The 27,720-nt window shown below is 37.9% G+C and overlaps 1 protein-coding gene across 3 annotated transcripts in view; it reads left to right on the top strand.

The window, feature by feature from the left end:
• LOC128696536 (prolyl 4-hydroxylase subunit alpha-2) overlaps nt 1–27,178 on the top strand; it is a 48,042-nt gene extending 20,864 nt beyond the window's left edge. The window contains exons 1-10 of one of the 3 annotated variants that reach the window (XM_053787824.2): nt 2,696–4,141; nt 5,115–5,314; nt 7,768–7,963; nt 8,344–8,487; nt 10,577–10,698; nt 16,678–16,867; nt 23,650–23,832; nt 24,310–24,469; nt 24,915–25,041; nt 25,879–27,178. In XM_053787824.2, coding sequence (XP_053643799.1) covers nt 5,300–5,314; nt 7,768–7,963; nt 8,344–8,487; nt 10,577–10,698; nt 16,678–16,867; nt 23,650–23,832; nt 24,310–24,469; nt 24,915–25,041; nt 25,879–26,022 — 1,281 coding nt within the window. In that variant the 5' untranslated portion in view covers nt 2,696–4,141; nt 5,115–5,299 and the 3' untranslated portion in view covers nt 26,023–27,178. Of the gene's footprint in view, nt 1–536; nt 700–870; nt 928–1,312; nt 1,479–2,628; nt 4,142–5,114; nt 5,315–7,767; nt 7,964–8,343; nt 8,488–10,576; nt 10,699–16,677; nt 16,868–23,649; nt 23,833–24,303; nt 24,470–24,914; nt 25,042–25,878 lie in introns of those variants that run through there. The other 2 variants (XM_053787823.2, XM_053787822.2) reach the window with 2 other exon arrangements.
• Nucleotides 27,179–27,720: the final 542 nt, after the last annotated feature.

Genomic DNA, 27,720 nt, shown 5'->3' with positions numbered 1-27,720 from the left:
TCGCAGAGACATTAATGAAGCTTGTCATGACTTTTACTGAATATTCATTGTCCATAAAATGAGTGTCGTTAAAACTGTATCCATACTTTACTCAAGTTTTTTTTTAACCGAGGGTAGTGACGTCTCGCTGATAAACGTTAATGGCATTCATAAAATAAAAATGTCTGACTGCATTTTTACCTGTATTTTAAATATATGAGGTAATAATTTTTGATAGACGGTATTGGCTTTATAAGCATTAAAATTGAGGTCCAAAAATGCCATATGGTTTGTACACGGAATTATAGGTTTCTTTAACTTAATAGTTAACTCTCCTTACAGTAAAAAAATGTAGAAAGGTGTTGTTAGTATTAACCCTGCTCCTCCCACTGTGAGTTAATATTCTCTCCCATATTGAGAAATTATACCGTAGTACTATCTCAGAAGGTGATAGTTGACAGCAGTCGTCCTCCAAGGCGTAGTTTACCATTGCTCTTTTCCCCAGGGTGTGGATTAACAATATCTCACAGGACTTGGATCACTAATATCTCTCACAGGGCGTGGGTTCAACGAGGGGACGATACAACTGTGGATAGGATATTACAGAGGATAGAAGACATGACGGGGCTCACCACGGACACCTCTGAAGATTTCCACGTTCTTAACTACGGCATCGGTGGACACTACGATGCTCATGTCGACTTTTTCGACCTGCAAAATGTGTGTTCCTATAAATATTAGCCGTTTCTTATATTACATTCATGTTTTTAATATGTTGGTTCAAATAAAGTTCGAAGAGCTTAAAGGATATTGTTGATATCCCATCTTCGATATTATAAAAAAAAAATCTATATTACATCTGGCTAATTACTTTTTTGGGGAAATTTTCAGAAATCGCTTGACAAAGCACCACATCTGGGAGATCGTTTGGCCACAATGCTCTTCTACGTAAGTTTATACATATTTATATCATTTGAGAAAAAATGGTTAATGTCATTTTCAGTGAGCATACATCTACTTACATTTCTTGAACCAGCCGAGTGTAGATCACATTGTAATGGATCATACTTTGGGATATAACAGTTGTACATAAAAAAAATAATTGAACTGTTTCTCAGACTACTTTTTATTATTTATTTTGAGAAGGTATGACCTGGTGCTAATATTCAACCTACCTTAGGACAAGCCAATTTTTTTTTTTTCAGTTGAATGTAATTGATATCAGTCCCCCCTTCCCTGTATCTACGAATGTGTCTCGAACCAAAACTATATTATTGATCAGCTGATTGGCATCAGTTCCTTTCACAGATTAATGTAAGTAATTGTTTAATAGTTAAACGACGTGGAGGCCGGAGGGTCGACAGTGTTCCCCACATTGGCGGTGGAGGTTCCAGCAAGGCAAGGTTCTGCTCTCTTCTGGTTCAACCTTGAACGAAATGGCAAGGGTGACTACCGTACAATGCACGCCGCTTGCCCTGTCCTCCTTGGTGAAAAGTGGAGTAAGTTTTTCTTATTTAAAATAGTGTTGCACGGCCACTCTATTCTTTCTGCTCGTATACAAATTACATAGTGGAATACTCAGTGCATTACAGTTTGGAAACAAAGGTTAGCTATTTTTTCCTGTCCTGTTTCATCACACACAGGATGGATTTCATACACGAGGTAATAAAATCTGTCAGCTTAAGCTGGCTAGACTTTATAGGGTGAGAATCTCGTTCAACATTCCATTATGGATTCAGCAACTGCGGCAGCCAAGGTTTCCTTCCAGCAGGGCTGGACGTACGTTCTAGCAGGACTGGAGTTGCTTTGAAATAGGCACTACCACTGAAACTCCTTTCAAGAGGGGTGCCTTGATGTTGAAGGGCTGTTGCTCCAAACATTAGAGCTATCCTTCCCTTCCCGTTCCTGATGGGCTGTATGACCCTTACGGATTTAGCACTCTCCTGTGAATATGATGCAGCGTTAACAAAGCAGATGATGTTTAGGTCTTGATCCAAGGAATTAGAGCTACCCTTCCTCTTCTCGGATCAAATTTGATTACCTCCTATTCCATAGGCACTGTATAACCCTAAAGGTGTTTTCCGTTTCCTTGTGAATGTAATTCTGGTTTTAGTTGTTCCTGATCTTATCCTAATATTATAATACATTAAATAGTTTTACAACACAGATTGCTTTATCACTTATGATTTTAATAATTAACGATTTAATGTTTTAACTGATGAAGGATATTTTAACTTGATGTATGCTTGTGGGTTTTAATGCATTTTTGTAATCATGATTATAATTAATTTATCGTTTTCAAACGCTCTGTATGATCGTCTGGATGAGTGCTTTATAAATTATATAATCTAATTTTTATTTTCCAATTTTGTTAAATTTTGTTATCATATTTCACAGGATCTTCTATTTTTTTTATTTTTGAACCTCATGTGCAACATATTAATCAGTCGTCAAGAAAAGTACATGAACTTTACAATAATATTACTTCGTAACCTTTATAAAATTACAATTTAATAATAGATCACAAATTCATTATATTCACCCTATGTTTCTTGCCTCGTAACACTTTCATAAAGTGTCAGTCATTATTAGCAGAGATATTAGACTATCCATTCCATCGTGTAAGTTCAACTCCATGTTTACTTTCAGTTGCTAATTTGTGGCTTCACGAGTTTGGTCAGGAGTTCCGGTGGCCTTGTACACTAGACCCAAAGGATTAAGATGCTCATAGAATATATTAAGATTTCCTCAGTTGCTACAAGAAGACTAGCAGTGTATCTACAATTCCTGTTCTGTGTAATAGAAGTGTATCCTCATTAAATATGACATTAGTATATGAAGTGTATGTTCCTCAGACCACAGCGCCAGATGATTCCTTATAAGTTGAAATGAAGGTTTCTCTTTTCACATTCTCATTCAGTCTGGGAACTCTCTTGGTGTGTGGTCATGTGGGAACAATGTGTCTACATATTGCATTGTATTGATTAGCTATGAGAGTAATATATGAAATGAATGTAATATCTTTAAAGATGTCATGATACCAGGTAGGATTTGACAGACCCACCCATTGTGTCCTCTGTAACCCTCTGTTGCACTAACACACTAAACCTGAGTTGTGGGGCATACAATAAACTAGCTCAATGTAAAAGTAAGCAGTTTAATTTCCTCTTTAAAAATTGTGGATTATTATAATAGTCTTTGTTTTAGTCAATTCTTTGTAAGATTCCCTTTGAAAGCCTGTTGCAGTTACGTAATTACGATAACATAACCACATAAAATATTACCTTATCTGTACTTAGTTCTGGGTAGCTCCTGGCCCAGTGAAGTTTCGGATTTTCTGTATAGAAAGCTATACAACAATCTGTTTCTTAATGAAATACAATTTTCTTTATAGTAAATCAATTTTTCTTGGTAAAACGATCAGTTCCCGAATAGCAGACTGCACCATGTTTTTCATTGTAACGTTAATCACGTCTAGTGATGCATCCTAGTAAATGGTTTTTATGATTTCATCCTTAATCTACACCGCCATCGCCTTATCATTCACCTATCAGTTATCACTTAACTCGCCTCATATTCGTCCATCACTGTTCGATGATTACTATTAGATACAAAAGCAATAAAAGCATTTAAAAAATAAACAAGGAAACAATATTTTTGCAGTATATTCCAAATGTCCCTGTCTGCACTATACCTAAGATATATACAAGTAATTTGGATTATAGTAACTGTTATATTCTTATGAAGATATGACCTTCATTTAATGATAGCGTCTGCTGAGGTATAATAATGCTCCTTTGTAAATATATTTATAGTTTAAGTAATTTAAGCAGTATACAGCATTTCCGGACGTGATTGTATAGTATAGGATTTGCAGAGCATGAGGGCGTTGAGAGGCTGGTTTATCCTCAGTAGTAACTTCCTTCGGAGGAAATGACGTTGGCAAACAAGGCTAGTTATCAGTAGTTGACATTGATAAGAGTGTAGTGACGTTATGTGTAACTTATTTCTGTGAGGATGTTACTCTTCTGCAAGACTGTCTCACTGTAACCCAGGAATACACTCTTGCAAGGCTGTGTAACCTAGTGGATACTTTTGCGAAAGCTCCCTCAGTGTAACCCAAGGAATACTTTCCTGCAAGACTGCATCAGTGTAACCCAAGGTAATTTAGTGATTAACATCGAATGTTGTGGATCAGACAACACTATTGGTATGTCTAATAAATTTTGCATGGGTATTTTTACTATGTTTTAATTACTCCGCGAGCATTGGGATTTTATTTTGTTATAGTGCTGTATAGAACAGATTTTAGAAAAATAACTTCAAAGGAGTTACCCTGATGAATATAATGGTATACAGTACCGACAAGCTGATGAGTATGCCCAACTGTTACACATGTTTTATATATCAGTTACCTTGATTCTGGTGAAGTGCTCTCTCCCAGGAATTGGAATTACACTCCCGTTGATCAACCTGATTACCTCCATTCTCGGTTAAGTGTGTTTACAAGATATCAACATGTGAAATCTAATAACCACGCAATGAATTTGGAAGGCAGAAAGGTAACATAAAATGGAGGATCTGTTACAAAGGAAGATATTGAAAGCAGTGCTTATAGATGAAACCCAGCTTCAATAATTCATAAGGAACGGGAGGTAATCAAGTGCGGTCTGAAGAAAGGAAGATTAGCTGTCATTCCTTGTATCAAAAGTTCTTACCATCAAAGCACTTCCCTTGAAGGGAGGATCATTTAACTAGTACTACAGGTAGTCTCAAGAATGGGTTGAAGAGATACATCTTCTTTTTCTTCTTCTGATGACCAGAGCTTTGGTAAGATGGGTAAGGAAGAAGGATGGGTAAGGATGGAAATATTGGAAAAGGGTGGGAGGAGGGGGGAGAGGTAGGATATAAAAGGTAAGTGGCCCAACCACTTTGGTGTAATTTAAAAAGTGTATGTGAATTGATAAGATATTCTTTAAGGGGTATAATACTAACCCATCAGAGTCACATAGATATAATAGGTATATAAGTACATGACTCTGAATTGGTAGTAGTTATAGTGTGAGTGAGATCTGTCTAGTATGGACTAGTAATCCTACTGTTGATCTCTTTTCTTAATTTTTTCTCCACGCTAGAAGGAAAACACGAGGCGGCTATAAAGAAGTCTGTCCAGGAGTATGCAAGGAAGAGGTGCAGGAGTGGTAACATCTATCAGTGCAGCAGTCTTGAAGTACCAGTGTACTAACATCCCTTGGTAACTCCCTGATAGGATCTCAAGTGAAACTCCAACAGCCGGTAACAACACTTGAAAGTGTCAAACATGAGGCTGGATGAGGTAAGGTATTTTTTGGTTAACAACTTTACTGATGTAGTGGCAAGTGTAATCAATACTACTTGTAAATAGCATAAACAAACCCTCATGGAAACAACCGAACAAATGAGTATTGTTTTTCAACCTCACACTTTAGAACACCTCAGTATGAGGCCGAAAAGTACAGTAATCATCTTTTATTTTGTGTACGAATGGTATACAATACCGACAAGATGAGAGTAAGACACATGTGCAACATCTGGGTATCTTTATTGTAGACGTTTCGCCATCCAGTGGCTTTATCAATACAAATTCCAGGACATAACTTGAAGACAGTAGAACTATGTACAGAAGATGAGGTAATCAGTCCCTCAACCTAGGAGTAGGTGCGAACAGCACCATAGTCGTGGAGATTCTGAAGCAGAAGACAGAATCCTGGCGCTTATATAGTAACGTCAGGTGAAGCAGACGAGGGCAAATTCACTGGTGGGCGGGATTCCCCAGTGGAAGTAGGTCCTTCCCAAAGAGATGGGTTAGTTGTAGAAGTAGTAGTAGTCGTAGTTGTGAAGGTTATGTACATGTCCTCAGAATTAAGATTCCATGATGTTGCAGTGTCTGACAAGTTGTGTACGAATGGTATACAATACCGACAAGATGAGAGTAAGACACATGTGCAACATCTGGGTATCTTTATTGTAGACGTTTCGCCATCCAGTGGCTTTATCAATACAAATTCCAGGACATAACTTGAAGACAGTAGAACTATGTACAGAAGATGAGGTAATCAGTCCCTCAACCTAGGAGTAGGTGCGAACAGCACCATAGTCGTGGAGATTCTGAAGCAGAAGACAGAATCCTGGCGCTTATATAGTAACGTCAGGTGAAGCAGACGAGGGCAAATTCACTGGTGGGCGGGATTCCCCAGTGGAAGTAGGTCCTTCCCAAAGAGATGGGTTAGTTGTAGAAGTAGTAGTAGTCGTAGTTGTGAAGGTTATGTACATGTCCTCAGAATTAAGATTCCATGATGTTGCAGTGTCTGACAAGTTGTGTACGAATGGTATACAATACCGACAAGATGAGAGTAAGACACATGTGCAACATCTGGGTATCTTTATTGTAGACGTTTCGCCATCCAGTGGCTTTATCAATACAAATTTCAGGACATAACTTGAAGACAGTAGAACTATGTACAGAAGATGAGGTAATCAGTCCCTCAACCTAGGAGTAGGTGCGAACAGCACCATAGTCGTGGAGATTCTGAAGCAGAAGAAAGAATCCTGGCGCTTATATAGTAACGTCAGGTGAAGCAGACGAGGGCAAATTCACTGGTGGGCGGGATTCCCCATCTCTTTGGGAAGGACCTACTTCCACTGGGGAATCCCGCCCACCAGTGAATTTGCCCTCGTCTGCTTCACCTGACGTTACTATATAAGCGCCAGGATTCTGTCTTCTGCTTCAGAATCTCCACGACTATGGTGCTGTTCGCACCTACTCCTAGGTTGAGGGACTGATTACCTCATCTTCTGTACATAGTTCTACTGTCTTCAAGTTATGTCCTGGAATTTGTATTGATAAAGCCACTGGATGGCGAAACGTCTACAATAAAGATACCCAGATGTTGCACATGTGTCTTACTCTCATCTTTTATTTTATTGTCTCTTTGGGTTAGACTGTTCTGTATCTATTCATAGTCCTGTTTAAAACTGACATCCATTCACATAAATAACAAATAAATCTTATTTATGCTGTTAAAAGATGTTTGATAGTCATTTATCAAATAAAAATACGCTTATTCTTTTTGCAAGAGCCACTGAAGCTTGTATGCTTAATGTTAGCCTAGCTGGACGTAAAATCCAATGAAATAACCCTAACTAACGCTAATGAATGACAAATTATTTTTTAATCACTTATCTTTAAAAAATTTCTATTAAAATCTTGTGCTCTTATGTCAAACTTTTTAACAGTTTTGTGGAAAAATGTCTAATTCTTCCAATAATGTTTACTTTTGTTGTGTCGGACGATTAAAGGAAGCATTTTTTTTTTTAGCAAATCAAGCTCTAATTCAAAAAATCTTTATATAACACTGGCACCTATTATAGCACTAATCCTATTATAACTACATTAGTTATAAACCACACTGTCTTCATACTGCGTGTAAGGTAAATGTAGTTAGCTTTTGCCTTTGTAAAATGTAATAGATAAGGTTAGCAGCACACTGCATTTGTTCCTAATTTTGAGATCAAGTAAAGACTCTGCTATCCTCCTAAAGAAACTACTTAACTAAAATTATGCATTATTCTTTTATATCCCTATTTTAATTTCATCGCAAACTTCAAAACTAATATATATGCTAAGCGTTACGTAATACAAAAATAACTTTAACTTAAATAGCTTAGTTAAGAATTTGCGTACCTTTAGGTAATTTTTCCTGGGGGGGGGGAGATTCATAGGGTGATTAATTTTGTAATAAATCTTAGAATCATGTGGCAAGTGATGGCCAGGAACCAGTGGAGTCTTACCCGGCGATGGCCAATGGTGAATCCAGCACTCGGGTACAAGGCTCCAGTGCTCCCTACGCTGATTTCTCCTCCACAGCCAGGAATGGACGAGACAGATTTGAGAATTATGAAAGCGACGACCTCAATCATGAAGCCAATTATACAACGTTCAGACGTAAATGATGCTGAATTCGTGTATAGTTATTTACTTTACATTTGTAGCCTATGTGTAGATGTAAATAGTTTTTTTTGTTTTTGTTTTTGGCTTTTTTTTTCAAATGTCACAATTAAAAAATGTCTAGAATATAAGGCACACGTCACTGAATTTTTTAAAAAATGTCTAGAATGTCACAATACCGTGGCTGTGACAGTTTACAGCTAACAAACAAATTGGAACGGGAAACTAGACAACGTTTCAGTTCTTAGGGAGGGATTGAAAATGGTTTAGGATGTCGCTTAGTTTTCGTTTCTAATTTGTGGGCGAGTTGTGAAATGTTTTTTTTAATTGTCAAAATCTTTTGAAATCAGCAGTCATAATATGCGTTATGTTTGCAGCCAGTTTGTGCCCCCTGGAGGAGCAACATCAAGGAAGGGCGGTACTCAATACTGTCATACAACTCCCCGTCGATGCCGTCTTCAATTATCTTTTTCTTCACAAGGAGTTCATGGGTGATGTCCTCGCTGCCAGGAAGGTCTCTGGTAAGATTGTATACAAGGTACATACCTCTTAATATTTGTTTCTTAGAGCTTGAACGCTTCCATCAGATTGAACTTGAAGAGACTGATATTTAATTTTTCCTTCAACTCCCTATCGTCCTGGAGAGAGAGAGAGAGAGAGAGAGAGAGAGAGGAAATATTTGATTTAGTGTATCCCCTAACGGGGACTTTTTAAGTGTTGGCTTGATTTTTTTTTTCCTTCATTCAACTTTTTGATTTCGTTGCTCATAACTCAAGAACGCCTCTTCCTATCAGCTTCAAGTTTTCAGTGGTTGTGTACGGCGAGACCCAGATTCTTGGCAAAATTCGAGTGTGCAGGTACCCAGTGATCAAAGTTGTTGAACCCAGCATCTTGGAATGATTTAAACAAGTTTCAAAAACCTAGGCGGCATTGCTTCAAAATGCGGAGAGTGAAATTCAAGTGTGCAGGTGTGGATTTTCTCATTTTATGTAAAATAGTGTGAAATTTTGATTTCTGTTTAATTATTACGTTAAAAATAGCTGAATCTACCTCTTCTGCACGGCTTCAATATTTAATGGATGATGCATCTTATGGCCAGGATACTACCCATTCACTTTAGTTTGTGTATGGGCAAATTTATTGCGATGCATTTTTTCCTTAGAAAACTTGGAATCTGGAAATTTGATCAGACTGGACTTTCTTAAAAACTCATTTTTTTTTCTTAAAGGATTGTAGTCTTAAATGTAATATACATCTGCACAAAGAAATTGTACTGCATGGTGGGATGCCATTGTTACCTACAGTTTCTCATCCTATCTAATGTTTTCGTTTATAACTTCAAAATGTCTTAACTGATTATCTTCATATTTTACACCTTTGTCAATTATTACTAGGTGAAGATTCGTGGAGCAGTTAACATGTGCAGGTGCCCTTTGCTCAGTTTTATATAGACCATTCGTGAAATCAGTTCCCACGAGAGAGCCAAATGATTGACTTGTACTATTAATTATAGATTCATATATATTTTGTGAAGGGATTCAGGGAAACGGGTGAGCCTCTGGCAAGACTGTGAATAATGGTCAACCTGCCTCCGTGGGATATGGATATATATATATATATATATATATATATATATATATATATATATATATATATATATATATATATATATATATTTATATATATATATATATATATATATATATATATATATATATATTATATATATATATATATATATATATATATAATTTTTTTTTTTTTTTTTTTTTTTTTAAACAAGTCGGTCGTCTCCCACCGAGGCAGGGTGACCAAAAAAAAAAAAAAGAAAATCCCCAAAAAGAAAATACTTTCATCATCTTTCAACACTTTCACCACACTCACACATTATCACTGCTTTTGCAGAGGTGCTCAGAATACAACAGTTTAGAAGCATATACGTATAGAGATACACAACATATCCCTCCAAACTGCCAATATCCCAAACCCCTCCTTTAAAGTGCAGGCATTGTACTTCCCATTTCCAGGACTCAAGTCCGACTATATGAAAATAACCGGTTTCCCTGAATCCCTTCACTAAATATTACCCTGCTCACACTCCAACAGATCGTCAGGTCCCAAGTATCATTCGTCTCCATTCACTCCTATCTAACACGCTCATGCACGCTTGCTGGAAGTCCAAGCCCCTCACCCACAAAACCTCCTTTACCCCCTCTTTCCAACCCTTTCGAGGACGACCCCTACCCCTCTTTCCTTCCCCTATAGATTTATATGCTTTCCATGTCATTCTACTTTGATCCATTCTCTCTAAATGACCAAACCACCTCAACAACCCCTCTTATATATATATATATATATATATATATATTAGTAACCACGAACGAGTGGTATTGTTCAATACCAACACCGCGACTAGCCAAGGACTCGAATCAATGATTTGGCCGCCTCATGGTGAGCGAAAACACATGACGCTCTAACCGACAGGACCATGCAGTCCTACAAGAACCAAGCACCCAGCCAAGCTAGGTGTGTTACCTTGGTCCGAGGACATATGGTGGGGTGGGTGCCTCTGAGCTAATTTCATTGTTACTTAGTTTCTCCCACCCTTAGATATAGTAACGACTCCTTGGGAGGAAGGAGAAGATGGCAGGAGAGCTCGCATGATGACCTATACTATGTCTCTGTCTATCTCGAGCCTCGCCTCTAAGGCCTCCAGTGTTACTGAAAGACAGGTAAGTAAGCACTCCATCATAAATCCTGTTCCACTAGTAATCTGAACCTGGTCTGATCCACTGCCAAAGTCTTGTAGCTCTATGCGTCTTCTATTGCCTTTCGTGTCACTAGGTTAAGTATGGCCTGGCTCCAGTGGGTGATTATTATATATTTATGGGTAAGCGCTAAATCCGTAGGGAAAATGTAACCTCCCCCCAAACAAACAAGACGCTGGCTCGTTTATTGGACTGGATACTAATTTTGTGGCAAGTCTTTCCACCTGCTACCTCTGTTCACCTAGCAGTATACAGATATCCAGGTGTTAGCCAGCTGTTGTGGGTGGCATCCTAGAAAAGGGCCCTGATGGATCAAGTGCGGCTAAATGCTAGCTGCCACGAAATTTTAAATCGTTTTATTGGAAAGATGCACACCGGTTTAACACTGACCCCTAGCATGCGGTGCCATGAAACAGAAATCCCCATAGCTTTAATTGTCTAATATTTGAATAATTTTGAAGACACTAAGATACACTTATTTATCATGCTTTCAGCTTTGCTACACGACTTTGGTTGTCAACACTATAGCAAATTAAAAACTGACCGCATTGTTCCTACTCAAAAACATAACAATCAGACATGGTAAGGCAACATATGTAAATAGCCCAATATTGGGGATTAAAGTATTTTTACCTTTTCAATTCAATTCAATTCAAAGTTTATTCTCTATAAAGATTACAATGATGAATTTACAGAATTTGATTGTTGTGTGGTTTACATGTAGTTAAATAATGATTACAGAGTGTACCACTAGAACGCCTAGCATGGCTAGGCATTTCGGGCAGACTTAGTTTAATTCTTTATTTTAAAATATTACAAATTATGAGGTAAGTTGGTATTATGGCTAAGTGACTAAATACTAGTTTGTGAGTTTAGCAATGTGAATGCTTTTGTTTTTGCACAGTACATAGTTTCAGTATTGGAGTATCATAGGATTCATTATTTTAAGATTGAGATTAATATTTGTTTATGGTCCAATGGGTGAGTGAGTGTAAGTGTGAACCACCAGGTGGTATTCGTGTAGTTAGTTGATGGGGTGTATCAGGGAGATAAGATGTTTTCTAATGGTAGTTTTGAAGGTGATGAATGTGTCTGCAGTTCTAGAGTTCTCAGGTAGGGTGTTCCAGATTTTAGGGCCTTTGACATACATTGAATTTTTGTAAAGGTTTAGTCGGACACGGGGAATGTCGTAGAGATGTTTGTGTCTGGTGTTATGCCTGTGGGTTCTGTCACAACTATCAAGAAAGCGTTTTAGGTCAAGGTTGATATTGGAGTTTAACGTCCTGTAGATGTAGATTGCACAGTAGTAAGTGTGAATGTACTGAACAGGGAGTAAGTTTAGATCTATGAAGAGTGGGGGGGGTGTTGCCAGGGATGGGATTTAGTGATTATTCTTACTGCAGCTTTTTGTTGGGTTATTATTGGCTTTAGGTGTGTTGCTGCAGTTGATCCCCAAGCACAAATGGCATAGGTGAGGTATGGATAAATAAGTGAGTGGTATAGTGTGTGAAGGGCATTTTGCGGCACGTAGTATCGTATCTTGGAGAGGATCCCAACCGTTTTGGATACTTTTTTGGTTATGTGTTGGATATGGGTGCTGAAATTCAGGTTGTTGTCAAGGTATAGGCCTAGGAATTTGCCCTCATTATGCCTGGTAATTAGAGTGTTGTCGATCTTAATGTTAATTTGTGCATCTCCTGCTCTGCTACCAAACATAATATAGTAGGTTTTGTCAGTGTTAAGCGTAATTTTATTGGCTGTCATCCAAGTCGATATTTTGATCAGCTCCTCGTTAACAATGGTGTTGAGGGTGGCAAGATTAGGGTGAGAGATGACATAAGTCGTGTCGTCAGCAAAGAGAATGGGTTTCAGGTGTTGGGATACGTTTGGAAGATCATTGATGTATATGAGGAAGAGCAGGGGACCAAGGACACTTCCCTGTGGAACTCCAGTATCAAGTGGCCGTGTTGTTGATGCTGTGTCTTTAATGGTGACATACTGATACCTATTAGTAAGGTAAGATTTGAAATAAGCAAGCGCATGGCCTCTTATACCGTAATGGTCAAGTTTGTGGAGAAGGATGTAGTGGTCTACTGTGTCAAAAGCTTTTCTTAGGTCAATAAAAATTCCTAGTGGATATTCCTTATTTTCCAATGCTGTGTAAAGCAGATCTAGCATTTTTATGATTGCATCATTAGTGCTTTTATTTTTCCTGAATCCAAATTGGCAGGGGTTGAGTATGTTTTGTGTTGTTATAAATGAATATAGTCTCCTGTGCACGAGTTTCTCAAAGATTTTGGATAGCAATGGTAAGTTTGATATTGGCCTATAGTTGTTTAAGTCTGTAGGGTCACCACCTTTATGTATTGGTGTAACCCTTGCCATCTTGAGTAGTTTCGGGAAGGTGCTAGTTTCTAGTGACTTGTTAAAAAGTAATGAAATAGCATGCGAAAGGATATGGGCCGCTCGCTTGTACAGTAATGGTGGGACATAAGACAGATTCCCTGAGTTGTTTTTAAGTGACTTTATAATCTCGGTGACTTCCGAGGGCTCAGTTGGTGCAAGATAGAAGGAATTTGGGAAATTCCCATCTAGGTAGTCCCCGGCATGGGCATTGGTATGTGGGATTTTATTGGCGAGATTAGATCCTATGGTTGAGAAGAAGTCGTTTATCTTGTTAGCTGTGTCAGTGGGATATAGTGGTGTTTCATTAGGTTTAGTTAGGACAATATTCTTGTTTTTTTTTCAGTTTGTGGGTCCCTAGAATCTGAGAGAGTGTTTTCCAGGTCTTTTTTATATCTCCTATAGTGTCTGTGAATCTACTGGAGTAGTATAGTTGTTTGGCTTTCTTTATTACTTTGGTGAGAACTGATGAATAGTGTTTAAGAATATCTTTGTGTATTAAGCCCTGTCTATATTGCTTTTCATATTGGTGTTTCTTGTCAATGGATTTCAGAATGGTGCTGGTTAGCCATGGGCAACCAAGCCGTTTGTTTGTGATCTGTTTCGTTTTTATAGGACAATGTTTGTTGTATAGTCTAAGTAATTTGTTAAGAAAAATGTCTGTCCAGTCATCAATACCATTGGCCTTGGAGAATTCTGTAGGCCAGTCAACAATCTCTAGGTCAGCTGTGAACTTCCTTATTGAGGCCTCGTCATGGAGTCTAAATGAGACTTTGTTGTATTCAAGTGGTGGTTTACTAATGTTAGTCAGCAGGAAGGTAGGGTAGTGGTCTGTAGTGCTATCTGTGATTATCCCTGATTTAAGGGGGGCTAGTATATTGGTCCATATGTGGTCTATTATGGTTGCATTTTTCTCAGTGAGCCTGGTTGGTTTAGTTATTGTTGGTATGAGAAGTGTGTTGTTCATATTGTTGATGAAATCAGTTATAGGCTGATCATCTGGTAAGCCAAGGTTGATGTTGAAGTCTCCAGCTAAGAGAAGGTGGTGCTTATTCATTTGTCTGTTTGTTATTAGTGACTTTAATTTCTCACTGAAATTTGGGATGTTTGTGTGAGGTATCCGGTAAATGGCACCGATTGTTATAGGTGTCTTAAGGTTTTTTACAGTAAAATTAGCAAAAATGTATTCCCCATATTCATCACTAAAGCAAGTGGTGCTAATACAAGATGATTGGTTAGAGTAATAGATTGCAATACCACCCCCAACTTGGTTTGGTCTGCAGTTGTGAATTGCTGTGTATCCTGGTAGAGGGTAGATATCTATTGTGTCCTGCTTAAGCCAGGTCTCAGTAAGAATAATGCAGGAGAAGGGTGTCTTTAGTGATTCAAGGAGTGCCAGGAGGTCATCATAGTGTTTGCTTAAGGACCTGATGTTGTAGTTAAGTACTGATAGACTTTTAGCATTGTTTAGGATAGTGCTGGCTTGTGATGCTGTGTAATAAAGGCAGTTACTTTCCAATAGGTTTTGATTGGGTGTCAGATTATGGAGGTTTAGATCAGGGTCAACGTGATCAATCATCTTCTAGGTTTAAATTATGGTTATTTATATCCTGAGTTGTGTGTTGAGTTCTAGTACTGATATCTGTAGTGGTGGGAAGTTTGGATAAGTATATAGCTAGAGTATTTTGGTGGCCTGGTGGTTAACGCTCTCGCTTCACACGGCGAGGGCCTGGGTTCGATTCCCAGCCAGAGTAGAAACATTGGGCGTGTTTCTTTCCACCTGTTGTCTATGTTCCCCATCAGTAAAATGGGTACCTGGGTGTTAGTCGACTGGTGTGGGTCGCATCCTGGGACACTGACCTAATTTGCCCGAGATGCTCAGCATAACAAGTGGCTTTCTATGTAGTAGTATGTCATTGTTGTCAGCTAGGACTGCATACCATGTACTTGTAGTAAATAAAGATTATTATTATATTATTATATTATTATATATAGAGTATAGTCACTACTACACATAATGAAGTTGATGTTGTCTATGTGTTGTGCTGGAATGAACTAAAGTACAACTAGGTATAAACTAGTAATATAAAAATACAAATTTAAAATAGAACAAGACTCTCACTTGTAATTGCACTAAGGTCTAATATAATGACTTTTGTGGAGTCTATGTTTTGAGCTAGAATGAGCTATAGTACAACTAGATTTAATCTAATAATTTAAAAATACAAATTAAAAATAGCACCAGTCTCTCACTAGTAATTGCACTATGGTCTAATATAATGAATTTGGTACTGACTATAGTACAACTGAGTTTAATCTAATAATATAAAAAAGGCACAAGACTCTCAATTGTAATTGCACTAAGGTCTTATATAAGTTGTTTACAAGAATTAGAGTATAACTAGATTTAAATTGACAGGATAAAATATACAAGTTAAGGTAGCAAAAGAATAATAATAAAAAAAATGATAAAAATAAAAATGGCAATGACTTGGTTATAATATGCTAGTAAGATGGTAGACACGATAATATAAAAGTTGTAGTTGAAAATACTAGTTTAAAAAAGTATAGAATAAAATGGTCAATAAAAGAAGTTTACAATAAGTTTGATCAATATAGTTTAAAGCAAAACTGGGCAATAATAGGGATTTTAGAATAAAATTGGGCAGTTGAGTATTTCTTAAAGTGAGGTAGAATTACTGAGGACAAGTTATGGCTAGTTTATAATAAAATAAGATGGAACAGTGATGCAGTAAGTTGTAAAAAAAGGAGATAGATTCTGTAGATATTAAACAAATTAAGACTATGAGGTAGAATGGTCGTTGAATACAACAATGACAATCAAAAGTAGTTGGGGTATTAGAATTTTAGGGGGGCACAAATTTATGACAATATAACACTAACTGTGGACTGTGGGTATTATCTGCACTTTACTCTGATTCTGTTAGTCCAGCCTCACTTAGGAATGTTTTAAGGTCATGTTCTGTAGAGATGAAGTATCTCTTCCCAGTGGGCTGTTTCCTAACTGCGATTTTTCCATCCCTCACAAAGCACTGGTGGATTTTTTGGGCATAGCGTAATTTTCTTAGCCGATAAAGAAGGTTTTGTCTTATTTTGGTAAGGCACTCATTTTAGTGGAATGGTAAAATGTAATCTTAATGACATTAGCATTTTCCTTTAACTGCTCCAACTTAAGTGAATCACTTGTAAGAACCTTAAGGCAATAGATGTATTTGAGACGTGCGCTCATTATGACAATTACAGTTACACAGTAAAGATTTATAACTGAAACATTAAGTCAAATTTAACTAAACACGAAGAGCATAGAGGCAAAAGGTTACATAAGCGGACGAACACAATGGTCTCTGTGGATTTAGGCCTTGTGGTTAACATCGCTAATGGCATATCAACTATTTGGGCTGAGAAGTAATTTTTTTTTTTTGGAGGGGGGGGGGTTAGTATGTTCACTGTAAGGATAAGGTGTATTGCCAAAAAAATCTTAAAAATGTGTGTGAGTTTGGAAGGTCTTCGGCGTAACAGGTAGTGCAGGAGAGCCGGGCAGGGGCCATGTACGTAGTGGAGACTGAGGCAATGAACGCTGGTGTTCCCTACGCTGACGCCTTCACTGTGTACAACCACTACTGCCTGTCCAGGGACACAAGAGGCACCACTACCCTCACCGTCTGGTCGAATGTCAAATATAAGAAGGCGGTCTGGGGTTTGGTCAAAGGTGAACATATAATTAACTGTTCTTTTGTAATTATTACTTCAACTGGCTACTAGAAAACAACATTTTGCTAGTTCATATTGTTTTGTTGATACTAATAACTTTAGGGTTATCAGTATACACAGTTGAAAAGTCTGTTCAACTGTTAGGGCAACACTTTAATGTTACCGGAGGAGAACTTGTTGGTGTAAGGAATAACCATTTACAGGTATGTATAGATAGGTATAGGTAGGCATTGTTATGTTAACGTAGAGATAAAATTAGGTTGGATAAATTGGTCTGATCCAAGTAGGTAAGACCAGGCCGAAGTGGATATATATATATATATATATATATATATATATATATATATATATATATATATATATATATATATATATATATATATATATATATGTATATATATAATAGATATATATATATTTTTTTTTCAACAAGTCGGCCGTCTCCCACCGAGGCAGGGAGACCCAAAAAAGAAAGAAAATCCCCAAAAAGAAAATACTTTCATCATCATTCAACACTTTCACCACACTCACACATTATCACTGCTTTTGCAGAGGTGCTCAGAATACAACAGTTTAGAAACATATACATATAAAGATACACAACATATCCCTCCAAACTGCCAATATCCCAAACCCCTCCTTTAATGTGCAGGCATTGTACTTCCCATTTCCAGGACTCAAGTCTGACTATATGAAAATAACCGGTTTCCCTGAATCCCTTCACTAAATATTACCCTGCTCACACTCCAACAGATCGTCAGGTCCCAAGTACCATTCGTCTCCATTCGCTCCTATCTAACACGCTCACGCACGCTTGCTGGAAGTCCAAGCCCCTTGCCCACAAAACCTCCTTTACCCCCTCTCTCCAACCCTTTCGAGGACGACCCCTACCCCGCCTTCCTTCCCCTATAGATTTATATGCTTTCCATGTCATTCTACTTTGATCCATTCTCTCTAAATGACCAAACCACCTCAACAACCCCTCTTCTGCCCTCTGACTAATACTTTTATTAACTCCACACCTTTTCCTAATTTCCACACTCCGAACTTTCTGCATAATATTTACACCACACATTGCCCTTAAACAGGACATCTCCACTGCCTCCAACCGTCTCCTCGCTGCTGCATTTACCACCCAAGCTTCACACCCATATAAGAGTGTTGGTACTACTATACTTTCATACATTCCCTTCTTTGCCTCCATAGATAACGTTTTTTGACTCCACATATACCTCAACGCACCACTCACCTTTTTTCCCTCATCAATTCTATGATTAACCTCATCCTTCATAAATCCATCCGCCGACACGTCAACTCTCAAGTATCTGAAAACATTCACTTCTTCCATACTCCTCCTCCCCAATTTGATATCCAATTTTTCTTTATCTAAATCATTTGATACCCTCATCACCTTACTCTTTTCTACGTTCACTTTCAACTTTCTACCTTTACACACATTCCCAAACTCATCCACTAACCTTTACAATTTTTCTTTAGAATCTCCCATAAGCACAGTATCATCAGCAAAAAGTAACTGTGTCAATTCCCATTTTGAATTTGATTCCCCAAAATTTAATCCCACCCCTCTCCCGAACACCCTAGCATTTACTTCCTGTACAACCTCATCTATAAATATATTAAACAACCATGGTGACATTACACATCCCTGTCTAAGACCTACTTTTACCGGGAAGTAGTCTCCCTCTCTTCTACACACCCTAACCTGAGCCTCACTATCCTCATAAAAACTCTTTACAGCATTTAATAACTTACCACCTATTCCATATACTTGCAACATCTGCCACATTGCTCCTCTATCCACTCTATCATATGCCTTTTCTAAATCCATAAATGCAATAAAAACTTCCCTACCTTTATCTAAATACTGTTCACATATATGCTTCAATGTAAACACTTGATCTATACATCCCCTACCCACTCTGAAACCTCCTTGCTCATCCGCAATCCTACATTCTGTCTTACCTCTAATTCTTTCAATTATAACCCTACCGTACACTTTTCCTGGTATACTCAGTAAACTTATTCCTCTATAATTTTTACAGTCTCTTTTGTCCCCTTTCCCTTTATATAAAGGGACTATACATGCTCTCCGCCAATCCCTAGGTACCTTCCCCTCTTTCATACATTTATTAAACAAAAGTACCAACCACTCTAACACTATATCCCCCCCTGCTTTTAACATTTCTGTCATGATCCCATCAGTTCCAGCTGCTTTACCCCCTTTCATTCTACGTAATGCCTCACGTACCTCCCAACACTTACATTCTGCTCTTCTTCACTCCTAAAAGATGGTATACCTCCCTGACCAGTGCATTAAATTACTGCCTCTCTTTCTTCCTTAACATTTAAAAGTTCCTCAAAATATTCTCGCCATCTACCTAATACCTCCCTCTCCCCATCTACTAACTCCCCTACTCTGTTTTTAACTGACAAATCCATACTTTCCCTAGGCTTTCTTAACTTGTTTAACTCACTCCAATTTTTTTTCTTATTTTCATTAAAATTTCTTGACAGCGCCTCTCCCACTCAATCATCTGCTCTCCTTTTGCACTCTCTCACCACTCTCTTTACCTTTCTTTTACTCTCCATATACTCTGCTCTTCTTATAACACTTCTGCTTTGTAAAAACCTCTCATAAGCTACCTTTTTCTCTTTTATCACACCCTTTACTTCATCATTCCACCAATCACTCCTCTTTCCTCCTGCCCCCACCCTCCTATAACCACAAACTTCTGCCCCACATTGTAATACTGCATTTTTAAAACTATTCCAACCCTCTTCAACCCCCCTCCCCACTACTCATCTTTGCACTAGCCCACCTTTCTGCCAATAGTCGCTTATATCTCACCCGAACTTCCTCCTCCCTTAGTTTATACACTTTAACCTCCCTCTTACTTGTTGTTGCCACCTTCCTCTTTTCCCATCTACCTCTTACTCTAACTGTAGCTACAACTAAATAATGATCCGATATATCAGTTGCCCCTCTATAAACATGTACATCCTTGAGCCTACCCATCAACCTTTTATCCACCAATACATAATCTAATAAACTACTTTCATTACGTGCTACATCATACTTTGTATATTTATTTATCCTCTTTTTCAAATTCAAATTCAAATTCAAAGTTTATTCTCTATAAGGATTACAATGCTGAGTTTACAGAAATTTGGTTATTGTTTGGTTTACATGTAGTAAACTTGTGATTACAGAGTGTACCACTAGAACGCTTAGCATGGCTAGGCATTTCGGGCATACTTAGTTTTATTCTTAATTGTAAAATATTACAAATTATGAGGTAAGTTGGTATTATGGCTAAGTGACTAAATACTAGTTTGTGAGTTTAGCAATGTGAATGCTTTTGTTTTGGCACAGTATATAGTTTCAGTATTGGAGTATCACAGGATTCATTATTTTAAGACTGAGATTAATATTTCTGTTTATGGTCAAATGAGTGAGCGAGTGTAAGTGTGAACCACCAGGTGGTATTCGTGTAGTTAGTTGACGGGGTGTATCAGGGAGATAAGATGTTTTCTAATGGTAGTTTTGAAGGTGATGAATGTGTCTGCAGTTCTAGAGTTCTCAGGTAGGGTATTCCAGATTTTAGGGCCTTTGACATACATTGAATTTTTGTAAAGGTTTAGTCGGACACGGGGAATGTCGTAGAGATGTTTGTTTCTGGTGTTATGCCTGTGGGTTCTGTCACAACTATCAAGAAAGCGTTTTAGGTCAAGGTTGATATTAGAGTTTAAGGCCCTGTAGATATAGATTGCACAGTAGTAAGTGTGGATGTACTGAACTGGGAGTAAGTTTAGATCTTTGAAGAGTGGGGGGGTGTGCTGCCAGGGATGGGATTTAGTGATTATTCTTACTGCAGCTTTTTGTTGGATTATTATTGGCTTTAGGTGTGTTGCTGCAGTTGATCCCCAAGCACAAATAGCATAGGTGAGGTATGGATAAAATGGATAAAATATGTGTTACTTATTACCAAATCTCTTTCTACACATAGCTCAATTAAAGGCTCCCCATTTACATTTACCCCTGGTACCCCAAATTTACCTACTACTCCCTCCATAACATTTTTACCCACTTTAGCATTGAAATCCCCAACCACCATTACTCTCACACTTGATTCAAAACTCCCCACGCATTCACTCAACATTTCCCAAAATCTCTCTCTCTCTCTCTCTCTCTCTCTCTCTCTCTCTCTCTCTCTCTCTCTCTCTCTCTCTCTCTCTCTCTCTCTCTCTCTCTCTCTCTCTCTCTCTATATATATAGAGATATATATATATATATATATATATATATATATATATATATATATATATATATGTGCAAAACAACCACTCTGAAAGAATAGAGAAATTCCAAGCGCTTTCGTGACTACTCACATTATCAAGGAACTATGAAAGTAAAGCATCCAAGGAAGCTATATAAGGGGTCTGGCCAGCACCTCACTATCAGATCCCACAACGGTTAAACACCTGACGCGCGCCGACCCAACTTGGATAGGTCCTTTGCACAACTCACCCCACAAACTATTCTACCCAAGAAAATTTAAAAATTATTTGTCCTGGAGTTTACCTGGAGTTTACCTGGAGAGAGTTTCGGGGGTCAACGCCCCCGCGGCCCGGTCTGTGACCAGGCCTCCTGGTGGATCAGCGCCTGATCAACCAGGCTGTTGCTGCTGGCTGCACGCAAACCAACGTACGAGCCACAGCCCGGCTGATCAGGAACTGACTTTAGGTGCTTGTCCAGTGCCAGCTTGAAGACTGCCAGGGGTCTGTTGGTAATCCCCCTTATGTGTGCTGGGAGGCAGTTGAACAGTCTCGGGCCCCTGACACTTATTGTATGGTCTCTTAACGTGCTAGTGACACCCCTGCTTTTCATTGGGGGGATGGTGCATCGTCTGCCAAGTCTTTTGCTTTCGTAGTGAGTGATTTTCGTGTGCAAGTTCGGTACTAGTCCCTCTAGGATTTTCCAGGTGTATATAATCATGTATCTCTCCCTCCTGCGTTCCAGGGAATACAGGTTTAGAAACCTCAAGCGCTCCCAGTAATTGAGGTGTTTTATCTCCGTTATGCGCGCCGTGAAAGTTCTCTGTACATTTTCTAGGTCGGCAATTTCACCTGCCTTGAAAGGTGCTGTTAGAGTGCACCAATATTCCAGCCTAGATAGAACAAGTGACCTGAAGAGTGTCATCATGGGCTTGGCCTCCCTAGTTTTGAAGGTTCTCATTATCCATCCTGTCATCCTGTCGACCATGGACTTGCTTGATACTACTTTCTCAATTGATTTTCAAAAAGTTGAGAAAGTAGTATCAAGCAAGTCCATGGTCGACAGGAATATAATTGAATCTTGTTTCATAAAAAGCAGTTTTGACAATAATATGAATATTTCCTTTGGTTTATATAAATTAGATCCATTTATAATTAATAGAATTTGGGAAGAATTTAATAATATACTGGACAAATAATTTTTTAATTTTCTTGGGTAGAATAGTTTGTGGGGTGAGTTGTGCAAAGGACCTATCCAAGTTGGGTCGGCGCGCGTCAGGTGTTTAACCGTTGTGGGATCTGATAGTGAGGTGCTGGCCAGACCCCTTATATAGCTTCCTTGGATGCTTTACTTTCATAGTTCCTTGATAATGTGAGTAGTCACGAAAGCGCTTGGAATTTCTCTATTCTTTCAGAGTGGTTGTTTTGCATATTCTGAAATCACCTGTTTACTGTGATCTTATTGCATATATATATATATATATATATATATATATATATATATATATATATATATATATATATATATATATATATATATTATGTATATATGTCGTGCCGAATAGGCAGAATTTGCGATCTTGGCTTAAATAGCAACGCTCATCTTGCCATATAGGACAAGTGAAAATTTGTGTATGCAGTAATTTCGCCAAAATCATTCTGAACCTAACGAAAAAAAATATATTTGATTGTGTTTGTTTAGTATTAAATTATTGTAAACGTATTTAAAATACATTTAGTTGGGTTAGGCTAAAATAAATTGTTCTCGTTATAATAAGGTTAGGTAAGTTTTCTAAGATTCTTTTGGTGCAAAATTAATTTTTTTTTACATTAACATTAATGAAAAAAATATATCTGTAAACGTATAAGAGAAAATTTCACAAAGGACTTAATTTTGACCAGTTTTACATATTCGGCACGACATATATATATATATATATATATATATATATATATATATATATATATATATATATATATATATATATATATATATATATATAATGATCCAGTCCATGGGTTTATGGATGAGCTTGGGTAATTATATATAGTTTTAGGTGGTTATGATCAGGCCCAGGTAAAGCTGCTTATTGCAATGTAGTATGGACATGGCCGTGTGGTTTTGCTCAATACCAGACGGAGATTGCCCGTTTCAGATGCGTATGGCCAGGCCCATTTTGGAAATGTTAGTTCCAGAAGGATTTGGATGGGGTTCAGGGTTTTTTATTTATTCCCAAATGGTATATGATAATATTTCACTAATATTATGATTAGATGTGAAAAAATAATTCAAAGCTGTAAGTTTGGGCACTTTACTCTAAATTAATGTTTTAAACCATATATACTTTTATTTTAATGGAGAAATTGGAATTTCTTAAAAAAAATCTTGAAAACCTCCATGGTGTGACCAGGTCAACGAGGGTATAGCCTAATTCATGTAGATATGACTTGGTCTCGCATGATAATCTATATACGGTGATACAGGTATGCTGGAGAAGAACACGTACAACGGCATGGAGGCTCTCATGGCGGAGTTGCTGTCACGACTGGAGGCTGAAGCGGAGAAAGTCGGCGCCCCTACGGGTCGAGTGCGTCGTCGAGCACATGTTCCCCGCGATAAGAACAGAGCCCACTCTTCCAGCCAAAATATGCACAGCCCTAAAATGGGTGAGTTTGAGCTTCAGATACTAAATGTAAATACGCACACAAGTATATTAGATGTTTCAAAATGCTCCTTTCGTTCAGTTTAAGTTAGGAATGATTCTTTGTTGAGAATTTTCTGTGACTTAAATTATGGTTGTCTTAATGTTACAATTTGTTATTCTTGTAATAGTCACAGTAGCATTATCATCTCGATTACCCTTGCTATTTCTACTGCTTATATGTATAACAATAGGAGAGGGGCATTTTTAACTCCCGATCCTGAAGTTCTGTTCTGTAACGGTTCTTATACCTTTTCATTTTCATAGTATCCAGTCACAAAGATCTCCGTCTACTAGCTTTTGTCTGACAATTTGCATATTAACATGAAAATATGAGAATGTCAAAATCACACTTGTGATTTACAGCTGATAAGTAGCAGTCTTAACGAATCGCTGATGAAACAAACATTAATATATTTTTTCTGATCTTGGGAAGAAACAGTCTCGCCTCCCCTGCTGAAGCGAGGTGGGTTCTGGATAGGTCTGGTAATGGTGGCGTTGTTGCTGCTGCTGATTGCCAACTATGTCCTCTACAACAAACTCTCACGTCTGGAGCGCCTGACCGGCCTCAAATCTTCTCAACCTGGTGCATCTTCACACAGGTATATGGCATCAATTCATCGCATTCTGTCGTGGAATGTTATAGACATGGAATAAATTATTTCACATGGAGACAGTAAAATAAATGAGTGCTGTTCATTTCGGCCTAATTGGGGCCATCTTCAGCAAAGAGCACTAAGTCCAAATATGTACTACTCATCTTCTGTTTTTTGCCTTAATGTGGGTTTGATTATTAAAGTATTCCTTAAGTTTTGAGTATTCACCCAAACTGGGTCACAGGCAAAATTAATCTGAATATAGAATCTCGTATTATATGCCTTTGCTGAATAAACTTTATGGGTTTAGCGCTTAACATGGATGGTATTAATAAGGCGAATATGATTAGGTCGCGCCTAGAGGACGGAGGATCGAGCCTCCTTTACGCTACTTGCGCTTCAGATGATTATTAATAATGTGAATAGTGCTGAGCCTTGTTGTGTGGTGCAGCTCCCTTGGCGAGTCTGCGGCCTGGGAGACAGTTGAGAAGATGGTGAGCAGACAGGAACAGCTTCAGAACCACCAGCAACATATCTGGAAGAACCAAATAGAACACGTTTCGCTCAAACTACAGGAGGTAAGTTAAACTGTGACCCCAGACTATTGGAACTGAAATTCACAACTGATCCACAAGCTGTAAATGAAAATTGGACGACGTTTCGGTCAACTGAAACATCATTCGTGATGATAATGTTCAAGAAGGACGGAAACGTGGTCTAATTGCCATTTGTTAATTTGTGTATTAACTTTGACTTATTTCATCCATGAGATTTTGACGCTCTTATGAGAATTTGAATACTGCCAGATTAGTCTTTTTATTAACAACCCTGAATTTTGAAACGGACATATGTAAGGGCGATAGATCTGACGTACTGTTAAAATTTGAACGTGGTAATATCTATGAATGGATGAATTCAGTAAAAATGACGCGATCAACAGTAATTTTTTCGAAGCTAAATGAACTCGACTATATGTAAAAACAATAATATTAAAAACATAATTTGAAGCAAAAAACATTTGACAAAAAAGAACTGAACACTGCAAAAAGTGTTATTACGAGAATCTGAATGCATCCCTGTCTGTTTAACACTTTTTTGGGGATGCAAATGGCATGCCGTCGATAATGAAAAAAAAAATTCGTTACAAGCGTTTAGTGGGACAACGTTAACCTCCGCATAGAGCTTTATCAAATTATCACTTTATAAAGCTTTACAGAGAGCGACACTTCTCAATAAAACTTGTTCATGTGTCTTCGTTTTTTTTTATTAATTTTTATTAACATTTGTGAAAGTCACTTCACTGATCTATTTCATATCGTTCACATACGCAAAACCCACCTTCATTAAAAGTTTAGCCATGTTATACTGAATACAATGAAAAACTTTAATTTATTGACGACCATCGCTTGCTGCAGGTCCAAGCTTCGCTGGAGGAACTGCTGATGATGGTACCAGAACACCAGAAAAATCTTAAACACGTTCTTCAGTATAAGTGGATGAAAGTTGAAAACACACTCGAGGAGCAGAGCAGCAACGTCAAGGAGTTAGAGATCGAGTAGACCCTTCAGCGGTAGAATACCCACGTCATGGGGTTGGAGGATGCTGTATAGTCCTTGTGGCTTAGCGCTTCTTTTTGATTATAATAATAATAATAATGGGGTTGGAGGTTGTTTGTATCCAAATCAAGGGCAACTTTCAACTCTACAGCAGCCACGTTGAGAGACTGGAGGTTGTGCTCTATCTCCAGATAGGGTAGAAGATTCAACAGTAGAAAAGTTGGGATATTGTCCTTGAACTTCAGATCGAGTAGAATCTTCGGCAGTGGAGTAGCCACGCTGAAGAGTTGTAGCCCGTTGTACTTAAAGTAACGCAGCTAACGTTGAGAGTTGAGCTGCTACAATACAATTCCATGTCCTTGTCTCAAACATAATGATTAATGTGTAAAACCAGACACGTGCAACGTTAGAGAACTTTAACTTCGATAAGTTTCGTTTACCAGGTGCTTTATCAATCTAGTACAGAGTAAGGAAAAACATGGGCATATATAGTACGTGGTATGGAGGACGGGTATAGTGTAAGCGACCTGACTAAAGATAGTTCATCTGACAGCCGTGTCTTGACGGTCCAAGATCAATTTGGTTAAAATGTTGATGTTAAAACTCCAACACTGATAATTGATTATTCAGAACACAGAGTATTGTGTACATCCTCTTTGAATCATTAAATGGTCTTTGCTATTCCTAGGTTTAATACAAGCATTGTTGACATGACCAGTAAGGCCAGGCATATTTACGTTCATTTACAGACACGTCTAAATCCATGGCCTTCCTTCCCACGTCAACGTTATCGCGGCCTCTACATGGTATTACATACAGCCTCTACACGGGATTACATACACAGACCCTTCAGTAATGACATGGCTCAGATTTCTTACTGGCGATATCCTTGATTGTGCAGTTGATGATAATAACTACTCAGGCCACAATTCATAAAGACGTTACTCCTTAAAGGAAACAATAGATTAGAAAGCAATATATAAATACAATATATCTGTGACGTGTAAATATATTAATCTTTCAGATTGCAGCCTGTGTTGTTGAGGTATTTAATCTAGTCGAAATTGAATTGCAGTAATATTTTGCAGGGAACATCATTGATTACTCACTTCAACTTGATAAACTATGATCTGAAAATAATATATATCTGTGAAGATTATTTGAAATATTTATCTACCTTTTGTTCTTTGTTTGGTATTTATTGTAAAAGAATATGTAGCCACCAGCTTATAGGCAAGGGTTATGTTTCATTCAGATTGAGTGTATCTTGCTACAGTCTTTTTTTCCTACGTGATTAATAACATCAATAAGGGCTGCTTGATTTTGATGAAGAGCTCGTGATCTAGTTAACCTTTTTTCCCTTTCATTCAATCAAACCCGATTACCTCCCATTCCCTACAGGTTTAGCGCTTCCCTAAGATTACAGTGATAATTTGTTGGTAATGATATTCCTAAACATTAACTCAGTTAAAATGTATACATGCACTTTGGAAGGACATGAAGCTTACTACACCCAACCTTTCCTACTCTTGTATTTGTCTAATTAATTTTCCAATTGGCACTACCCTCCTCTGCAGCTCTATTGCCAAGCCATAGTCTGCAAAACATAATCATCCGGTAAAAGTATAGCATCAACTAACGCATATGTACTAATCCAAGCATAGTCACGAATCACTGCTCTGCGTATCTTCAACGCTCGCG

The sequence above is a fragment of the Cherax quadricarinatus genome, chromosome 47, assembly GCF_038502225.1.
Source record: "Cherax quadricarinatus isolate ZL_2023a chromosome 47, ASM3850222v1, whole genome shotgun sequence".
NCBI lineage: Eukaryota > Metazoa > Arthropoda > Malacostraca > Decapoda > Parastacidae > Cherax > Cherax quadricarinatus.
The sequence above is the reverse complement of the archived record's forward strand: the minus strand, read 5'-3'. Positions and strand labels throughout refer to the sequence as shown.